General features: G+C 52.1%; 1 protein-coding gene across 7 annotated transcripts in view; it reads left to right on the top strand.

The window, feature by feature from the left end:
• The window catches only part of ABR (ABR activator of RhoGEF and GTPase), a 173,598-nt gene that overhangs the window by 118,690 nt on the left and 34,908 nt on the right, over positions 1 to 20,000 (top strand). For all 7 annotated transcript variants that reach the window (XM_074320133.2, XM_074320134.2, XM_019739466.3 and 4 more), the window contains 10 exons: positions 3,479 to 3,531; positions 4,106 to 4,246; positions 6,033 to 6,154; positions 7,727 to 7,892; positions 11,307 to 11,429; positions 11,794 to 11,869; positions 12,354 to 12,458; positions 13,433 to 13,507; positions 16,524 to 16,621; positions 16,979 to 17,110. In XM_074320133.2, coding sequence (XP_074176234.2) covers positions 3,479 to 3,531; positions 4,106 to 4,246; positions 6,033 to 6,154; positions 7,727 to 7,892; positions 11,307 to 11,429; positions 11,794 to 11,869; positions 12,354 to 12,458; positions 13,433 to 13,507; positions 16,524 to 16,621; positions 16,979 to 17,110 — 1,091 coding nt within the window. The remainder of the gene's footprint in view (positions 1 to 3,478; positions 3,532 to 4,105; positions 4,247 to 6,032; positions 6,155 to 7,726; positions 7,893 to 11,306; positions 11,430 to 11,793; positions 11,870 to 12,353; positions 12,459 to 13,432; positions 13,508 to 16,523; positions 16,622 to 16,978; positions 17,111 to 20,000) is intronic.

Genomic DNA, 20,000 nt, shown 5'->3' with positions numbered 1-20,000 from the left:
GTGTTGGGGTGGCAGACAGCTGGCCCTGGCTCTTCCTGTTAGGCCCCGTCTCTTCCCTCTCTTCCCTCCCACCAGGCGTTTTGTCTTTGCACCCTTCCCAGTCACTTTGCTTTCACATCTCCGTGGTAACCCAGAGCTTTTTGTCAAAGGCTGAATAGAGGAGGGTGGTGGTTTGCTGGAGGAAAGACGATGAAGTTCTCTGGGCTCTTTCCCTGAGGCCATTGTTGTCCCCTCACCTTCTCAGGCTGTCCTGTGTCGAAGGCCGCTCCTGATGGAGGTAACCCCTGAGGTAGCCCCTCTCCAGCTGCCCCAGCAGGACAGCTGCGGGAAGTCTAGTCACCCGCCAGAAGCTGCCCTGTGCTCCTGCCCCTCAGCTCAGGTTCTGACAGGCTGGGGACAAGAGGAGCAAGCTAGACTTGAGATCGCCTGTTCCAGGATCAGAGGGGAGATGCTGTTTTGGTCCGGCCTAGGAGGTGGTCAGGTCTCAACCCTGCCGGCCTATAAAGAAGGATTCTGCCCTTTGCTTCCTCTTCCCTCCCAAAAGGGAAGCTCAGTCTTAGTGGAACAGGACTGGGACCTGGATTTCAGGGTCTCTTTGTTCCCTGTGATGCTTTTTTTTGAAGCCAGCTTCAAAGTAAGAAATGGAGATTGAATGAGCCTCGCTGACCTCACTGTGTAGAATCTTCCCAGCCCCTCCCAGGGATGCTGGTTTTGGGGGGTTCTATGGACACTGTGCAACTTGGGGTTCACTCTGGAGTTGTCTGCCTTAATGGTTATTTGCTGAGTGCCCCCTCTCTGCAGGGCTTCATGCTGTTGGGGATGCGAAGGGAAGTCATGTGTGACCCAGACCCCTATGGAGAGGGCTCACCTTGGCAACAAGAGAAGCCCGCTCACCCACTCCTTCCTGGTGAATCTTTCTAAGAGTCTTCCTGAGGGTCACTGAGCTTTTGCAGGTGATACCCTCCCCTATGGAAAAATCCAGCTACCACTTATAGTGAGTTATAGAATTTCTCTGTGCCTTAGGAAGTTTACTCATCTGTGAAATGGGGCTTGTGATAATTGCTTCCCATTTTGAATAAAAGGAAACAACGCATGTAAAACAGTGCCGTTATGAAAGACAGAGTAAGTACCTGGCAGACTAAAGAGAGGCCAGCTTGCTCGAGTCAGTGGTCTGACTTGTAGGCACTGTGGGTATTGTTTGCAAAAGGTCTGGTCAGGGAAGACTTCCCGGAGAAGGGGGAGAGACAGGCATTACAACTTGGTGACCGGTGTCTGCCCTGGGAATATGAACAGCACGGTGAGGAGTGAGGAGAGTGGAAGAAGCAGGGGCAGGAAGCAGGCGGAACAGGTGAAGGGGGAAAGGTGGGCTCTTGCATTCTCAGGAGAAGCAAGCGTGCAGGGGATGTGGGGAGCACAAACATCAGGTGGCTCTTCCTGCCCTGGTTCCTTCTGTGTCTGACTGTGTCCCCAGGGCCCTCTCCTCCTTGCACTTCCCTCTCCTCTCACTTCCTCCCAGCTGCCCTCCCCCCAACCTGGGGCTGAGGCACAGGACTCATTCCACAGCCCCCATCAGGTAGACTCTTGAGGTGACTGCAGGCATATTAATAACCCCTCTGAAACCCAACCCACCATTTGTGCAGACCTCTGAGCTTAGTCAGGGACCTCTTCCTCCTGGGACCCGAGAGAGGGACAGAGGGAGCTGACACTGCAGTATCAGCTTTCCCGGAGCTGGAACTCAAGGGCCCATCCTGGCGGGTGTCTGCTGAACTCGCACTTTCTCTTGGGTCTCTGGGGTTCTCGGGTATGGTTTCCCCCCTAAGATGAGCTAAGCCACAGGTGGATACTCTAAATAGCCTTAGAACTGCCCCTCCCCTGGACTGATAACTGGCCTCTACTCTCACCATCCCAGGATACCCCAAGCCTGGTCCTGTCCATTCTGGCTACCGTAGCCCATGGGGAAGGAAGGCTACAAATAAGTCATGGGAAGTATGTTCGCAGAAATCAGTGGTTTTCAATCATTCCTACATGTCAGAATCAGCAAAGGAGCTTTTTAAAAATGCCGATGCCCAGGTTCCACCCAGTAGACCTTGGGATTTTATTGGGGTGAGAAGAGGGAGGCAGGCAACTGTATTTTTATTTTTTTGTTTAAAGGAGGGCGCAGCTCACAGTGGCCCATGCGGGGATTGAACTGGCAACCTTGGTGTTATTAGCACCACGCTCTAACCAACTCAACTGGCCACACACCCCCTCCGCCCACCCCAGCTGTATCTTTTAAGAGCTCCCCCAGTGTTTCTAATGGGCAGCCAAGCAAAGACTGCAGATAAGCCTCTGCACCACTGCGACTGCGTCTTCTCCATAGCGAGCAGATTGTTCCCGAAGCGTCTGCTTAGTATTTATATTTAGGGCTTTGGGGGCCTCTTGGGTCTGGGAGCTGGCTAGGGCATGAGCGTCAGCTCTGAGGCCTGTCACAACCTGGTCCTACTGGACACCCTCTCAGATCAGCCTCCTGCCTCTTATTGGTCCTATGGCAGGAGGAGAGAGGTCACGACCCCATGCTCGGCGGCATCCAGGTGCAGGACTAACACTGAACCACCCGTGTCGGAAGAGGCAGGACACAGCTGCCTACAGGCAGCTTCATTTGGAAGTGTTGGTGGGCCAGCTGCCACTTCCACCTGTCCCTGTGGAATCCCAACTGCCCTCATTTGATGTCCTGGTCACCAAGGGCTGTGGTGAACGGGGCCCCTGCTGAGCTAGCATTTCCCCAGCCTCTTCGGGCTCCCACAGGCCCCACCTGAATTCCTTCAGGAGATCTTTGTCCCCTCAGCTCTCACTTGCTTGAGAGCAGAGCCTTTCTGTGGAGAGCTAGCCTGCCTCCCTCGGCCTGTCCTATTTTGTGGGTTTGAGGGTGTGGAGAGGGGTCTTCTCATGGAGAGGAGGCTGACTCTGGGGGTCAGAATGAAGCCTTCCATTCCCCGCTGGGGGTGCCAGGCCTTGGACCAGAGGAGCATGAGAGTGAGCGGACCTGGGGGAGCTGCCCTCCCTGGAAAAACAGCATGTCTGCCTGCCACATTCTGGGGTCCCAGGGGTGACCCAGAGTATGCTGGAGCTCTGCAGGGTAAGGCTGGGCGGAGGTAGCTGTGCGATTCAGGATTGGGGGTACAGAGGAGCTTCTGCATCGGGTCAGGCCAGGACAGGCCTGGGGACAGCCCTGGAAGAAATCAGATCTGGTGGGAGACAAGCTAAGGAGGCAGGTGAAAGGAGGCCGGCTGTCAGAGCTACGTGTGCGTCTGCTTGGGTTGTCTGGCCCGCCCTGGGGTGAGAATGGAGGTGCATGTTGCTGTGGAACCCGCTTGTGCGTGGGTGTCCTGCATGTGGGTGTTCGAGGGGAGTGAAGAGGGTCGGGGGGCGAGGCTGGTCCATAAGGTCTCACGCTTCTCCTGTCTTGTCACCTGTCCTGTCTCCCTGCCTTCCCCACCAGCTCTGCTCTACAAGCCAATTGACCGCGTCACCAGAAGTACCCTGGTCCTGCATGTGAGTGTCAGCCCCTGAGTGTCCTGGGACAGGTCCGGAGTTCCGTGGGAGACCAAGCCCGGGGTGGACAGGTGCTGGAGTCAGAGAGCAGCCCATTAGGAGAACCGGGCAGAGGGTCCCTAGGCCCCACCTGGGCCTGCCTGCTCTGTAGTAACCATGCCCAGGGGGCCGTGGCCTCAGTGTGACTGGGCTACGAAGCTTGACCTTTGGCCCAACGCTCCCTAGGAGGCATGCCCTTCCTGCCTCCTACCCCTTGTCTAACGGTCCCCAGTGTCCTTAGAGCAGCTTGGGGTGGTGAGAGGAGTGTCCCGCCCAGCTGCTCGGTGAGATGAGATCCCACCTGGCTGCCTCCCACCCCAGCGGGGAGAGTCATGACTGTAGCGGAGATAAAGGGGAACCCTGCCCTCACCCCGGCTGTGCTGACCCTGATTTTTAGTTCAGATTTTGCAGGCACAACCCGATGGGAGTGTGGATCCCCCTCAGAATTCTCATAGTGAGGCCTGAGTGCTCCCCACTGTCTTCTCATTGAGCCCCAGAGCGACTCCCCTCAATTCACCACCCCAACCCTTCCCAGGACCTGCTGAAGCACACACCTGTGGACCACCCAGACTACCCACTGCTACAGGACGCCCTCCGCATCTCCCAGAACTTCCTGTCCAGCATCAATGAGGACATTGACCCCCGCCGGACTGCGGTCACAACCCCTAAGGGGGAGGTGAGCTCAGGACCCAGCGCAGCCTCACCCCCAGGCTGAAGAGGGTACCGCGTACCAGGTCCACTGTCCCTACTCTACTCCACTCACGGGCACCACTGCTCTGTGCCTCTCCAGCCCTGATGCCTCATTCCCAGCCTAAGAGAGGCCTTCAGGCCCTGGGCTGACAGCTTCAAGTCCAGTGTCTCATTAATCTTCATAATAGTCCACTGAGGCAGAAGAGGAAACTGAGGCCTAGAGAGTCACCCCAGGTCTGGCACAAGGTCTCTTGACCGTAAGTGTCAGACTGGATTCTTTAGCTGGGGTTATCTGTCTGCAAGCTCCATGCACTGTCCCCCACACCAGGGACTCAGGGGCCCTGGCTGTCTCATTCTTGAATGCAAACAACCCCCTCTGGGCAGTGTGATACCCTGGGGGGCCCCTGGAACATAATGGTTCTGTCTGAGGGAGCTCGGAGAGTCTGAGAGAGCGGGAGCTCTGAGCTACCCCTGATAAACCTGTATGAGCAGGTGGGAGGAGCTAGGGAGTGAGCCCCTCATCAGGAAAGGCTGGTAGGAGAGGTGGTTTATGTGGCCACACTGCTGGAATGTCCCAGGTGGGCTCCTAGATATGGTACAGCAGCTCCTGTTCCCTGGGGGCCCTTCTTGGTGGAAGGGTGGGGGTGCCTCAGTGAAGGGAAGCAATTTGAAGAATCAGAGGGCCAGTTACCGGCGTGGGTCAGCAGCCTGGCCCACATACAGTGCTTCCTCTCCAAGGGAGCTAATTAAGTGGTGTCTAGGAATGCAGGCTGGCTGGATTTATGCTCCTCTGTTACCTTTACAAGTCTCCAGTGTCACCTGGGGAGGGAAGTGACGAGGGTAACTGATGGGCTCAGAGCGCTGTCCCTGCATGCAGCTCCCAGCCCTGGTTTGCAAACCCTGGAGTGTTACTAGTTTGTTTGACCCGGGGATATCTGAAAGATTTCCAGAGGGCTTAGAGCACTATCAGTTTCAGATCACCTACATACTGTAGTGTACGGAGGTCACATGAGGTATAATACAGGGAAGGATGGGACAGCTTGTGACAGCCCCAGGGAGCCTGCTGCCCCTGAGGGTGGCAGGGAAGAATTGTGGAAGTTCTGCCTGGAACAGTGCTCTTGACCACCCAGCACCCAGGTTAGAGATGGCTGCAGGTTCCCCAGGACACCGACACAGCCCCATAGGGGGTCGCTCAGGGCCTCCCATCCTCCTGGGGGGGGCTGAAGAATCGTCCCAAGAGGTAGAGTAGCATCAACAGGCCTGGGTGGGTCTGCAGGTAAAGTTGAACTAAAACTAGATCAACTTCCTAGGGTTAGGGGGAGGTTATAGGGTGGTGGTTGGGGTGGGGAATGTTTATGCCCCAAGATAGAGGAACTGAGTCATCCTGAGCTAGGATCCATCAAGGTGAGAGCTGTTGAGAGCTGTGGAAATGTGTAAAGCTACCATTTGTTGGTCACATATGGTGTGCTGTCTTACATACACCATTTTGATGATCCTTCCTTATGGGCAGGCATTATCCCCATTTTACAGATGGTGAAACTGAGACTCAGAGAGGTCAGGGAACTTGCCCAAGATCACAGCTGGGAAGTGGCAGAATCTGGATTCAAGCCCATGTCCATCTGACCCAAAGCCAGTGCTCTTAACCACTAGACATTATGGCCCCTCCCTGCAGCCCGCGCCCCCCCCCCCCCCCATGGATGTGTCCCCAGTGCAGGCTGGGCCCTGGGCTGAGTGGCCCTGAGCAGGCGGGGTGGGTGTGCCATCTCCCTCAGACGCGGCAGCTGGTGAAGGACGGCTTCTTGGTGGAAGTGTCGGAGGGCTCCCGGAAGCTGCGGCACGTCTTCCTCTTTACAGATGTCCTACTGTGCGCCAAGCTAAAGAAGACATCCGCAGGGTGAGTGTGCACAGGTGCCGAGGTCAAGGTGGAGGGGAACTAGATCCTCCTTCCTATGGAACCCCTCAGCCACCTGGGGCAGTCTGAATTTCTATTCCTTTTTAAAAACGTATTAATTAATTTTATTTTGCTACATAGCCGTTTTCCAAAAATAAACACTCATGTTTTTAATTATAAAGATAATATAACCAAATTAGAGACCAAAAAACCCATCACTCACCCGAACATAAGCATCAGTCTCCTGCTGCTATATTTCCTTGCAGTTTTTTTTTTTAATGTTCTTATGTTTTTTTCATATACTTGTAATCAGAGTGAATACCCAATTTGGGGCTCTGCTTTTTCCATTTCACGTCATAAGCATTTTCCCTGTTGCTGCCTAATCTTCATAACCATCATTTTACTTTCCCTCATGATGTTACAAGTGGATATGCCGTAATTTACTTAAGCATTCTCCTCTTATTAGGCGTCTCTGCATTTTTTGCTAACCGCAAGTCAGTGAATATTCATTAAAACTGCTGCTCCCATTTATTGAGTGCTTCTGCCATGCCAGGTGCCATGACAAATGTTTTGAATATATTATTTCTAATCTTCCCAACAACTCGATAAAGTAGGTATTATTATCCTCGTCTCACAGATGGGAGCAAAGACTTAGAAAGGTTCAATAAGTTGCCCAAGGACAACCACCTAGAAGAGGAGGAGATGGGATTTGAACCTTAATCTGACTTGAAAACATCTTTCCACTTCCCTCTATATATTTAATGTTATGGGTCTGCTCTGTGCAATGAGCGGACAGGGTTATTCAGTATTCATCCCATGTTCTTCCACCTACTGTGTGCCAGTAGGTATACTGTACACCTACTGTGTGCCAAGTACACTCGCTGACAGTCCAGGGGACACAAGCCCTATGCTCACTGCAAAGCTAAAGGACCAGGATGAGAGGTGCAAACCTGATCCTGGGGGAAGTGAGAGGAGGAGAGCTTATCATGAGCGTCAATAAAGGGGATGACTCCCTGGAATTAGATTTGAGATAATTCTAAAGCAGAGATAGCAATCCTAAGCTATCTTCAGTCCTTTGCCCAGGGCAGACATTACTAATAAACCGCAGCACTATTTCTCCGCTAGGCTGGAATGTGGTTTTATAATCCTCCACCTAGTACTCCATGTGACCTCTGTTGATCAGAGTTGGCATTCAAAATAACATTTGTATTTCATCTTTAGTCTAAAGGATAATGAATATGAGTTAAGTATAGATAGACTGAAAGGGAGGAGAGAGTATGGGATGGGGAATAGGAAAGTGGGAGCACATTCTTGCTCCTACCCTAGAGGTCTGGGATGTTTAAAAACACCAGTCACATGGGACCAGAAGACTGACAAGGCCAAGGTCCAGATGCCTCACTGCCATTATTCCACGTGTGTGTTTCCTGATTGGGCGGGCTCCTCAAGGACAAGGGATCATTCTTACCTGTCACCAGTTCTCAGTAAAATCTTTCAGGTGTTTTTTATAGTTCTAGCAGTTCAGGCTTAAAGAGCCAAGTTCCTTTTGGCTTATGTCTTCCTCTGGCTTGTTTGCAGGAAGCACCAGCAGTATGACTGCAAATGGTACATCCCCCTGGCTGACCTCGTGTTTCCGTCTCCCGAGGAGTCTGAGGCCAGCCCCCATGTGCATCCCTTCCCAGACCATGAGCTGGAAGACATGAAAATGAAGATCTCCGCCCTCAAGAGTGAAATCCAGAAGGAGGTGAGCAGAGCCTGGCATCTGAGCTGGGACAGGGAAGTTGGCTGTTTTTTATTGGGGCCCTTTGAACTGGGTGTATCAGACAGATGGAGGACCTGGGAGCCTGATACGGAGGGAAGATGCAAGAGTGGGAGGCTTCGAGCATACACATGCTTAGGGAAAGACTTCGACTGTGGCAGATGGAGGGTGAGGAAAGGAGTCAGTGCTCAGAATTTAGTGGGCTTAATTATGGGAAATTCCCTGGAGAACAGTATATATCCAACACTGCAGAAAAGGGAAGCAAGAAAAGAAGGCCTTCTTAAGGAAAAGTGGGACATGTCCAAGAGAAAGGACCTGGGTCGCCTCTCAGAAACTGACAGACCAAGTGGGCAAATAATTAAGGAGAGAGGGGCCTTGAATATGGCAATTAACACACTTGATCTCAAAATGCACAGAAGCTTGTGCCTTGAGAGAGAATTGAGATTCTTACCAAACTCATGTAAAATGTTCACAAACATTAAACATGCATTAGGCTGCAAAGGCAATCTCAATTTTTTTTTTTTTTTTAAATGATAGCATGCTAGTCATGTTCACAGGCCACAATGTAGTAAAATTAGAAATCAACAACTAGAATATAGTTAAGTACATGCCTGGAAAGTTAAAACTTTCAGGGTAAAGAGGAAATCAAAATGAAAACTGCAGACTCTTTAGGACTGCATGAAAATGAGAGCACTACATATCAAAACCTATGGGTTATAGCCAAAGTGCTATTTAGAGGAAAATGTATAGCCTTAAATTCATATATTTGAAAACAGTGGCTAGAAGAAAGCACGCAGGAGGAAGCTTCCCCGTGAATGGCAGGCAGGGCATGGAGGGGCTTTGTTGGTTGGCCTGGTCTCTTCCTCACCCATCCAGGCTTGGCTTCAGCTCCCCTGGGGAATCTTCCCTGATGTCCACTCACCACAGTCTGGGCAGGTGCCCTGCTTCCTGATTCCTGATGTTTGTCATTTTGCTTTATTGGTACTGAATTATAATTCCACGGTCAGTTTTCTCCATTCTCCACTAGGATTTGAACTCTAGCGAGGGGCAGTTTTATTTAGTTCTGTGTCCCTAGCACTTGGCATGTAATAAATAGGTGCTTTGTAAACAATTGTTGAGGAACACAGGGCCAGATGGCCTCTATGTCCCTAGCATTTGGCACGTAATAAATAGGTGCTTTGTAAACAATTGTTGAGGAATAATGATCAGATGGCCTCTAAGAATCTTTTCAACTCAAACATCTCTCCTTGAATGAGGGAGAGGAAGCCCACAGTAATAACCCCAGGGTGTTTGGGACTGAGGATCAGACTGGGGGTGTACCTGCCTAGTGGGAGCAACGTGACCAGCACCGGTGTCCTCCTCCTGAATGGCTGGACCTCAGTGGAGCCAGGGTCCCCCTCTGGCACTGCCCAGCATCCCCACCCCAGGGACATCCTGCATGTATGTTTCTTACCTGGTCCTGGGAGCCGGCAGGCTTCGTGCCCTCCCTCCTGCCCCTGGTGTGCAGACGTGGCCTTCCGCTCCGTCAAATCAATGCTTGCTGAGCTCCCGGGGTATACCAGATGCCTCACGGAGTTCCTTGTCCCGTGGAGAAGGCAGACGGACCCATCACTGACCACAGTGTGTGACACATGTGACGAGACTCACTGGAGAGGCACAACAGTGATGTTCTCTGAATCACAGAAGAAGCAGCGATTTGCTTTTTTAATAACATTTTTTTAATTAAATTTATTGGGGTGACAATTGTTAGTAAAATTACATAGATTTCAGGTGTACAATTCTGTATTACATCATCTATAAATCCCATTTAAACGTAATTTTTTTTTCTAATCACCAGTGTAACCCTGGCTTGTTATAAGAAAAGCGTACAATACCCAAGTGTATAGAATAAACCTGATCATCACCCACCCCCCTGTCAACAGTTTGAATTGTATTCTTCTAGACTCTTCTTTGCTAACCCTGGCAGGCGCATTCGTGTGTGTGTGTGTGTGTGTGTGTGTGTGTGTGTGTGTGTGTGTGTGTGTGTAGGTCAGTGAGATTAGACTACATGTGCTGTTTTGCTATTCGAGCTTTTCACTTAACGGTATACCTTAGAGCTCTTTGGATCTGGCCGATTCTTTTATACAGCTGCATCCTGTTCTGTTGCTTGACTGCACAGCCCCAGATGGGGTATTTAGATTGTTTCTGGTTCTTTACTCTTCATAGGCAAGTCTACAGTAAATAGCGCCACACTCATATTTCTTCTTTCTGGTAGATTCCCTGCAAGTGAGATGTCTGGGACAAAGGGGTCGTGCATTTAATTGCCAGGTTTACCTCTGAAAAGGTTGCATCCAGTTAAATTCCCACCAGCGGTGTGTGAGTCACTGATGCCCCACATTGTCACAACCCTGGCTGTCAGCCACTGTTATAATTTTGCCCGTCTAGTGGGTAAAAAAATGCTGCCGAAATGAATTCCAGCTGTGGAGTTTAAGGATGGTGTTGGAACCGAGACTTAAGCATAACAGCAGTTAATAAAAGGGAAGGGGTCCTTTATAAAATATAAACTTGGAAACTTGGAGAAGGGGACACTGACCGAGAGGGAATGGCTTGTTAGAGAACAGGGACTGATCCCATGAGGCTGAGGGAGGATGGCGGAATCGCAGGCAGGGCGTGGAGGCGGGGACCCAGCCTGGGGAGGCCCCAGGAGCCAGGCCAGGAGTTGGGGCTTCATGCTGAAAGGTGTCTGAGGTTTTTAAGCAGGGTGTCTTGGTGGTACCCAGGATTTAATTTATAGAGGGGACTGAGTGATGACAGGGAGAGGCTAATGCCACTGAAAGAAGGTTTTATTCCTTGTAGTCCTCAAGAAAAGGGGACACATGCCACACCACGTAGGGCCACATGGGAAAGCCAGGTTTGGTCAGGAGGCAGAAGGAGCATGGGAAAGCATGGCCCAGAGCTTGGATTGTGTTTTCCAAGAGAAAGGAAGGCAGGGCGGGGAAACAGCTTAGGACTGGCTACTGTGGATTATGTTGGTGGGCTCTGGGCTGTAGGGGCTGTCCCTAGGGGTTTGGCAACTGACCCTGGGCAATTTAGGGCAGGAGAAGTGTGTGTCAGAGTTAGATGAGAGTGGTGGTTGGGGATATGGCCTCAGGATTAGTTGGTTTGCACATGAAAGGTTCGCTCCCAAAGGAGTCCTTTACTATGTTTGGAATTAGCTTGCTATGGGAGGGGCAGTTTTCTCCTTGGCCAACTAGCCCCATCCCCACGCCCACCCCCACCCCCCAAGATATCAAAGCATCATAAAATATAGAAAAAGAATAAAAACCCTATTAGCACACAGGGGAAAGTTGTGCTTAGAGCTGCTAGGTGATAAGTGGAGTCTGAGTGCGGGAAACCATCTGTGCCCTCCCTCCCCTGCAGAAAGCCAACAAAGGACAGAGCCGAGCCATTGAGCGCCTGAAAAAGAAGATGTTTGAGAATGAGTTCTTGCTGCTGCTCAATTCCCCCACAATCCCGTTTCGGATCCACAATCGGAATGGAAAGGTCAGGAATGGTGGGACGGGACAAAGCCAGCCCCGTTCCTCTGTCAAGGGCTGCCCTCTCTCCATGGCCTCTGGCCGTGACCTGTGGAAATCAGGGACTCAGGCCCCCAATTCCCAAGAAGGCTGCCATGGCTCCAGCCCTGGATTCCTTCTCCTCACTGGTATGGAGCCAGTGCCCTCTGCTGGCCATCAGTGGCACTGCCACTCCTGTCACTGGGCTTTCCAGGAAGGAGGCCCTCCTCCAGCTGCCTCCTTCTCCAAGTGTAGGGGTGCCTGGGTAAGAAGGAGCCTTATTGGAGCCCCAGAATCTAGGAATGTGCTTGGCCTGACCGTGGTCACTCCACTGAATTGTCATCTCTCTTCAGAGCTACCTGTTCCTATTGTCCTCGGACTATGAGAGGTCAGAGTGGAGAGAAGCAATTCAGAAACTACAGAAGAAGGGTAAAGTCCTGCTCCACTCTACACTGCCCTGATAGGGTCCGCAGCAACCATAGGCCTTTTGTATTTCCAAGCACTTTCATATCCAGTATCTCCTCTTCGGCCCTCAGTCACTCTATAAAGTGCCAGGGCAGGTGGCACGTAATTACGGATCAATTGAGGCCCAAAGAATTTAAGGGACTTACTTAAGACATATAATAAATTTGCAAAAGGACTGGACCCAGAGCCCAGGGCTGTCCGTCTCCGCCTTACCCCCCCATCTCTTTCTCTCTGCCTCTCTCGCTCTCACACATACATGAGCCTCTTCAGTGAGACTCGTCCATTCTTACCCCTGTGACAGCACCCATGCGAGTGTTTACAAGTCTCGCCCTCTCTGCCCATGACCAACTCTGCCCCTAGAGCTAAGCTTTTCCCCCTGCAATAGCCCCCAAAGAAGAGCAGCAGGTCCTAGTGGACCTGTGGTGACATTTCTTGGCTCCTCCGACAGATCTCCAGGCCTTCGTCCTGAGCTCAGTGGAGCTGCAGGTGCTCACGGGATCCTGTTTCAAACTTAGGACTGTACACAACATTCCTGTCACCAGCAATAAAGACGGTAAGATCTGAAACCCAGGGCTGCCCAATCAGCAGGTCCCATCCCCCAAGATATCTCCGGGCCCTTCTACAAGGACCTAGCCAGACACTTGGCTACAGATGTCTGATCTCAGCTCAGCTGGGCTTGGATGACTCAGTTGCCAAAGATACAAAGAGCTGGAATAGGGTTGTCCATTTTCCAGATGGCCCCAACCCCTCCCTGGCTCCCTCTGGCTTGAGAGAAGAATCTGGCCCACTGCTGCCCTGGGATTGTGTTAATATGTTCATGAGGTAGTCAGAAATGGAAGCAAAAGACTGAAGCGTGGTCGGGGGAAAGGGTAGATGGATTAGAATAGTGTATGAGACATAAAGCCAGAAGTTTCCAGGGACCAGATCTTGGAAGGCTTTGAATGCCAAGCAAGGGAGTTTGTTGTTCAAGCAGAGGAGCCTATGGGAGGTTTTTGAGCAGGGCAGAGCTGTGATCGGGGTTGGTAACTGGCCTAGAGTGGGTGGAATCTGGCTGCCCGTGGGTGCTAGGAAGGGGTTTTGGAGGCAAGCACTCCACATATGGGGGTCATTTACCCCATGTATCTCAAAGAGGAGGCAGAGCTAAACCCTCTCTTCCATTAGCACAGAGTGACTTATATTGGTTGATTTTCACTTTGAAAGGCTGACCTGAGGAGGGCAGCCACGGGATAGCAGGATTCAGAAGGAAAGGGAAAGTATCCCTGGGGAATGGTATGAAATCCCAGGTCCAAGAAGGAAGGTGTGGAATATCCTCCCAGGCTGAGTGGAGGGAGAAGAGATACCAGCTCACATTCCAGGAAGCAGTGGGCTCTGGAAACGTCTTCCTCAGGCCACCAGGTGGTGCTGTCAGACCAAGTCTCAGGCTGTATCTCCTACCCTTTCTGCCTCCCAGCCAGTCTGGGGTGAGAAGGGGATGAAGCAGAGGAGCCTCTCACCCCCACCCCCACCCTGGGGGCTTTTCTCTTGCAGACGATGAGTCTCCAGGACTCTATGGCTTCCTTCACGTCATCGTCCACTCTGCCAAGGGGTTTAAGCAGTCAGCCAGTAAGTACCCTTGACCACCAGTCCTAGGAAGAAACTGGGTGGGCCATTGTTCATCCTTTTAGAGAAACTCCCTGTGGACCCATTGATGGGGCCTCCCTCTGCCCACCTGCTCTGCTCTGGTCTGCCCAGGCTGGGGCCCTGGCAGCTGCCTTGAGATATGGGGCATCCCCCCATATGCCAGGAACCAGCTACTCTAGATAGTGGCATCATCCCTGCCTTTTGTCTCCATCTGCTCTTGCCCAGGCCCTCCTCCACCCGAGGTATCTGAAATCCTGGACTCAAACCCCATATCTACCGACTATAAGCTGTGTGACCTTGGGCAAGTCTCTTAACCTCTCCTAGCCTCAGCTTCTTTCTCCATAAAAAGCAATCACACTTGTTAATGTTGACCTAAGAGCAGGATTAAATAGGACCGAATGTGTAGTGCCAGCGTACTGCCACACACATCTCCTTTCTCCCTTCTTTATTACCACCTACTAAATCTGTGCAGCTTGTGGTATTTCACAAGCTACAGTTACCCTTTTTATCTAATTTTTCTCCCTGTAGGAATATGTGAGTCAGTTAAGCAGCTAATAATTTCTCCCCATTTGCCAGATGAGAAAACTGAGTCACAGAGAGACAAAAGGACATAACATGACACAGGATCAGAAACCCAGGGCTTCTGACTCCTCTCCTTTGCCAGCACCTGCCCACTCCCTTCTCTTCCTCACTGGCAGGTGAGGCCTGCCCTTTCCTTTCTCCTTGCAATGCACCCGGCAGAGGTTGTGCCTTTCGTCGACTTGCGTTTAATAAACATTTACTGTGAAGCCTGAGATCCTGGGGTAAATCAGCCTCCCTCTCCCCAGGATAAACCATGGTTACAGCACCTGTCATACTGTTTTGTCACTTAAAATTGGCTTCTCCCACTGTGAGTTCTTAGATGGCAGGAACCATGTTTCCTTTATTCTTGGATGAATAGGAGTTCAGAAATGCTCAATGAAGCAGTGACTTTCCAGACCCTTCCTGTGTGCCTGGTACCTTACTAGGTGCTGGAGAAAATGCAAAGGCGGCCTGTGTGTAGACAATGCCTTGGCCTGGTCAGAGCCTTTTCGGTGTATTACCTGCTCTGATCCTCCACTGATACCATTCTCATTTTATGCACAAAGAAGCTGAGGCCCCAGGGCTCAAGGGGCTTTCCCAGGGTCCCACAGGCAGGTCACACAAGTGGTGGAATCGAATCCATGTCTTCCGCCACCAAAGCCCACACTGTTCAGAGAGCAGCCATATTTCTCTCAGTATGGCCAGGACCCCCACACTCGTCACCAGGGCTGTGCTGCTCATACACGCAGCTGCTTCCTCGACCCTCCCCAGACCCATGGAATCCCCTCCTGGGAAGCACTGCCCTGGAATATTCCTGGTTAGTAAACTCTGCAGGGCTGTTAGACCCACCCAAGTCGAGGCCCACGGAGCCATCTCACTGTGCCCAGATATCTCACCCTTCTCTCGGCTCCATGCTGGTTGGAATGGGCCTTAGGGAGCAGGCCCATCCAAGTGGTTAGACATGGGGTGAGCTACTACGAAATCTCCTTACCTCTAGAAGGTCTTCACCGCCTCCTTCCTCCAGCCCCCTGGCCTGCTCACATGTTCCTTCTGACTCGAGGGGGTTCAGACCTGTGAATCATCGTGTGGCTTCCTGTCCTAGTGAACTCATTCACCTGCACAGTCAGACCTAGATTGTGGGCGCCATCATCGCTCCTGGCTCCCACATGCAAGCAGTAAGGCAGAGAGCACACACCCAAATCAACACATGATGCCGGCCCTTCCCGCCCCTCCATCTCTCAGCCACGCAGACCCACAGTCTGGTCTGCTACAGGCCGGGTGCTTTGTGCCTCTAGCATTGTTCACCTGTTAATCGGCACCCACATTCCTGGGCTCTGGTACCCAGTTACAGCGACCCTATGTTGCACCCAGCTAGGGACCATGTGGGGCAGCTCCACTCTCCATTCTCACGGAGAACAGTCAGCTGGGCAACACCTGGGCCTAAACTGTACATTTACCCTCTGACCTCTGCCTGCCCCTCACCCCTTGATTCATGCTGCCTCAAACCCACCCCCCGACACACACCTGACAGCTCCCATGAGGGGGTTGGCGGGGACGGCCAGGGTCCGAGCCCCAGAGGGAGTGGATGGATTTGCAGAGTCTCCTGGGGTGACCACCCAGTATGTGGCCCGGTCAGTTGGGTCTCAGGGGAGAGGGGAGAAGATTTTCAGCTTTAAAGGCCATGACGCAAGATGCAAACCCTAGGGAAAGCTTCCCCTCCCTCCAGCCCTCCACCATTCGATCACCTGAAGCCCTTGGCGGGTGGCGGGAGCTCCATGTATTCATCCCACACATTCACTGTGTGCCTACTATGTGCAAGCCCTGTTTTGGGTACCAAGGGTACACTGGTGACACTAAGAGAACAAGGCCATGTGGTGCTGATATAGTGGAGGGAAAGGAGACAAGAAACACACAGAAAAGGGAACTTATGTCCAAGTTAAATGCTATGAAGAAAACAACAAACAGCTTTTGGAATGTGGGGGGCAGTTTTGGTTATTGTAGGGACTGTGGGTTACTCCACTTTCAGTCCACAAAAGTCAAATGCCCTCCAGAGACTCCTACCTCAGTTTCCAGTGATGCCCTGTTGAGGGACCTGGGATCGGTGGGGAGGGGTAGCTCTTCCGTCAGTGTGGTGGGTGAAGATGTGGCATGAGGCCTCAATGGTAAGGAGGCAGCCAGGCAAAGATCAGGGACGAAGGGACAGCAAAGGCCCTAAGGGGGGAGAGCTGGGCATGTTTGGGGAAGAGGCCAGCATGGCTGGAGGGGAAGTGAGTGAGTTTGGAGGGGCAGTGACATGTAGAAGGAGGGCAGAGAGCCAGGAAAGGAGGACCCCAGGGCCACCCCGTGGGGATGTTGGGATGAATGGATAGATGCATCCTTTCCCTCCTGAGTTCCTGGGCCTCGGCCCTTAATGTGTTTCTGCCTGTCTCCTCTGCAGACCTGTACTGCACCCTGGAAGTGGATTCCTTTGGCTATTTTGTCAGCAAAGCCAAAACCAGGGTATTTCGGGACACGACAGAGCCCAAGTGGGACGAGGTGAGTGGAGGGGGCTCATGTCTCCATAGGGACCCCTGAGCTTGTCACTGACCACGCCCACCCTACTCCCTGTGCTTGTGTCCTATTGGCTGGGATGGTGGGGCCAGCTCCGGTCCTCTCTGCCCTCCACCTCTACTCGTTTAGCTTCTGATCTTGCGTCTGTGTCCAGACACGGGGTTTCCGCTCAGGCCCCAGACTCCACTTCGTCAGTGATTTGGAGGCCTCTGAAACCCCAGAATGTGAGGAAGTTCCCCCCTACCTCGTGACCTGGTCTCAGGGGCCCTTCTCACCTACTTCTCACCACCTGCCAGGAAATCATGTCTCCCAGCTTCAGATGCTTGTTCCATCTTCCCCCAGGAGTTTGAGATTGAGCTGGAGGGCTCTCAGTCGCTGAGGATCCTGTGCTACGAGAAGTGCTACGACAAGACCAAGGTCAACAAGGACAACAATGAGATTGTGGACAAGATCATGGGCAAAGGGCAGATCCAGGTGAGGGTCCAGATGCAGCCAGGGCACCAAGCCAAGGCTTGGGGAGCTGCCAGGAGGGCATTCCAGCTGGGAAGGTGTCCTTCTCACAGGCCTTCTTGGCCAAGGTGCTTGGCCCTTTGTGACTTGGGTTCAAAGTGGGTATGAGAAACGTTCCGCAACATGGTGGTTCTGCCCGGCTGGCGATGGCATTTTATCCTTACCCCAGACGCCCATGCATGCCTGGTTCCTTGGGCTTCCACCCCTGCCTGAGGTGGGTCATTCACTCTCCTGCAGTATCGACTGGAGGGATGACAGCTGCCTTTGTTTCCACATCCCAACTCTAGTCTAAGCGTGGCTTTTTTCCAGGAATACCTTGTTGAGAGGGATTCTGAGGCGATATCCATGAGTGCTGTGTTTGATTAGCTATATCTGCCCCAGGAGGTATTGGCCCCAGCATTTGGCTGGGCTTAGGATCTGGCTGGGTTGCTGGGGGCTCGTCTCTGGTTTGTTGCTAGGATTGCTGGGCGTACTCATCTATCCATGGCTTGGGTTGAGTTCATTGGCTTGGGGTGGACTCTGGGGGTGGGTATTGGTAGAGACAGGTTCTGAGTCAGTTAAGAGTGTAGGAGGGGTGACAATTAAGTTCTCAAACTTGTTGCAACGATGTTGCTGACCTTTTTTGATGTCAGGGATATTCGTTATGAATTTATACCAACTGGACAAACAGTTAACCATGTTTACTATTTGGAAGTGCTAAAAAGGCTGCGTGAAAAAGTTAGATAACCTGAACTTTTCACCAACAATTCATGGCTCTTGCATCACGACAATGCACCAGCTCACACGGCACCGTCTGTGGGGGAGTGTTTAGCCAGTAAACAAATAACTGTATTGGAACACCCTCCCTACTCACCTGATCTGGCCCCCAACGACTTCTTTCTTTACCCAAAGATAAAGCAAATATTGAAAGGAAGACATTTTGATGGCATTCAGGACATCAAGGGTAATACAACGACAGCTCTGATGGCCATTCCAGAAAAAGAGTTCCAAAATCGCTTTGAAAGGTGGACTAGGCGCTGGCGTCGTGCATAGCTTCCCAAGCGGAGTACTTCGAAGGTGACCATAGTAATATTCAGCAATGAGGCTTGTAGCACTTTTTCTAGGATGAGTTCACATCAAATCAAACTTAATTGTCCAACCTCCTGTATGCCTCAGCTATGTTTCTTGGTACCCTGTCAGTATATGTAGAGAAAGGGCCCTTGTTTGCAGCCTGTGTCTCTGGAAATTTTTCCTGTTTTGAAGATGGCTGCTTACTCATTTACCTATCAAGAGGATGCAGGTGTGGGCAGGCATGAAGCCATCCACATTCCATCTGGCACCTTGTGTGGCCTCATGCTTACAGCACAAGTGGCCTGGTTTGGGGTGGATTCTGTGACCATGGAATCAAGGGAAACAGAAACTGGCACACACTGGGACTAAGCCATGGGCATTAGGTGCTCTGAGCTTATTCATAATTGCCCCACATGGGATCTGGGTGTAGAAAGCTGAATGCTTTTTTACAGGAAGTGTTTGTTCCCTGATGCATTGTTGAGGCTGCAGAGTTTGGTATCTGGCTCTTGGCTGGGCGTTCTTGGTAGCTCTGCCCCTTGGAAACCGTGTGTGGCCTCCCCCCCCCCCCCCTTGTTTCAGGCCCCAGTGTTTGAACGGGGGATGGCATTGTTTGCTGGGGTCCTGGCCATCTGCTTCAGGGCACCTTGAGTTCCTGAGCACATCTTTTCCCAACGCTGTGGAACCTGCACCCCACTCTTTGGCACTGTCGCCAGGGAGATAGTGTTGCCAGGCAACTAAGCCAGGCCTTCGTTATTTTATTCATTACTTAGGAAGTGGGGGCTGATGAGAGAGAGCTCCCTAAATTCAGTCCCAGAAACCTACTTCCTGTGAGTGTAAGGAGTGGGAGCCCCAACTCCACATACCTGGCCTGGCCGGAGGACGGCAGGGAAGGGGTTCTGAGCTGGCCCGTCCGGCCTCAGGAGATACCCAGCCAAGAAACATGACCAACGGCCAAGCTCCCGGGGTCATTGGTGGCTGTGGGATGGAAGAGCTTGAGTATCCAGAGCAGCCAGCTCAGTGAGCTCCGAGCACCCTGACCCCTTTAGAACCCAGATTCCAGGGCTCATGGCATTGTCCCCACGCTGGACTTCCAGCCCCGTTGCTTCTTCCTTCTCACTTCTGTCAGCCGCACAAGCCCCAGGGGAAACACACCATAAATCATTACATCTTGGAGACAGGAGCAGATGGAGGTGGTGGGGGAAGGGGAGGAAGCCAGGTTATGTTTGGCAAAGCAGAAAGCACAGTCTGGTAAGGAAAATGTTTCTGTGTTTAAGCTTCGAGGAATGTTAAATGCCTGGGAGTTGATATTAAAAGAAACACAAGCCTCCTTGCTGCCAGCTGACCTGGGCCTGTGAGCGGCCAGTTCAGAGCCAGCATCCTCTGGAGGGCTTTGAAGTCTCCCCGCCTTCAACTACCCAAGACACAGCTCTGGTGCAACCCTTGGCCCTCAGCCATGGAGCTGTCTTACTGGCCTTCCTAGGGATTGGGGAGGGGATGGGGATGGGGCTGTCCTCGCCGGGGGTGTGCCGTGCCTTGTAAAGTCCCACTCACCCTGCCCTCAGAGACGCTAAGGATGACCAGGCAGGGGGAAAGCCTGCACTGAGCCATTCCCACATGGCCAGGCCCCACTGAGCCATGGGACCGTCTGTTCCCACAGCTCACTGCCACCTCCCTGCCTGCGATGTAGCCAAGGAAGGGAATTGGCACCAGCCTCTGCTCCTCGGTTCTGCTCCCCTTTAGCAGGCACTAAGAATGGAGCTAAAAGTGGCCTGGCAGTGGAGGCCGAGGCCTTGGGGCTGTTCAG

This window comes from Rhinolophus sinicus, chromosome 12, assembly GCF_057876585.1.
Source record: "Rhinolophus sinicus isolate RSI-liver-muscle chromosome 12, RSI-T2T, whole genome shotgun sequence".
NCBI lineage: Eukaryota > Metazoa > Chordata > Mammalia > Chiroptera > Rhinolophidae > Rhinolophus > Rhinolophus sinicus.
The sequence above is the reverse complement of the archived record's forward strand: the minus strand, read 5'-3'. Positions and strand labels throughout refer to the sequence as shown.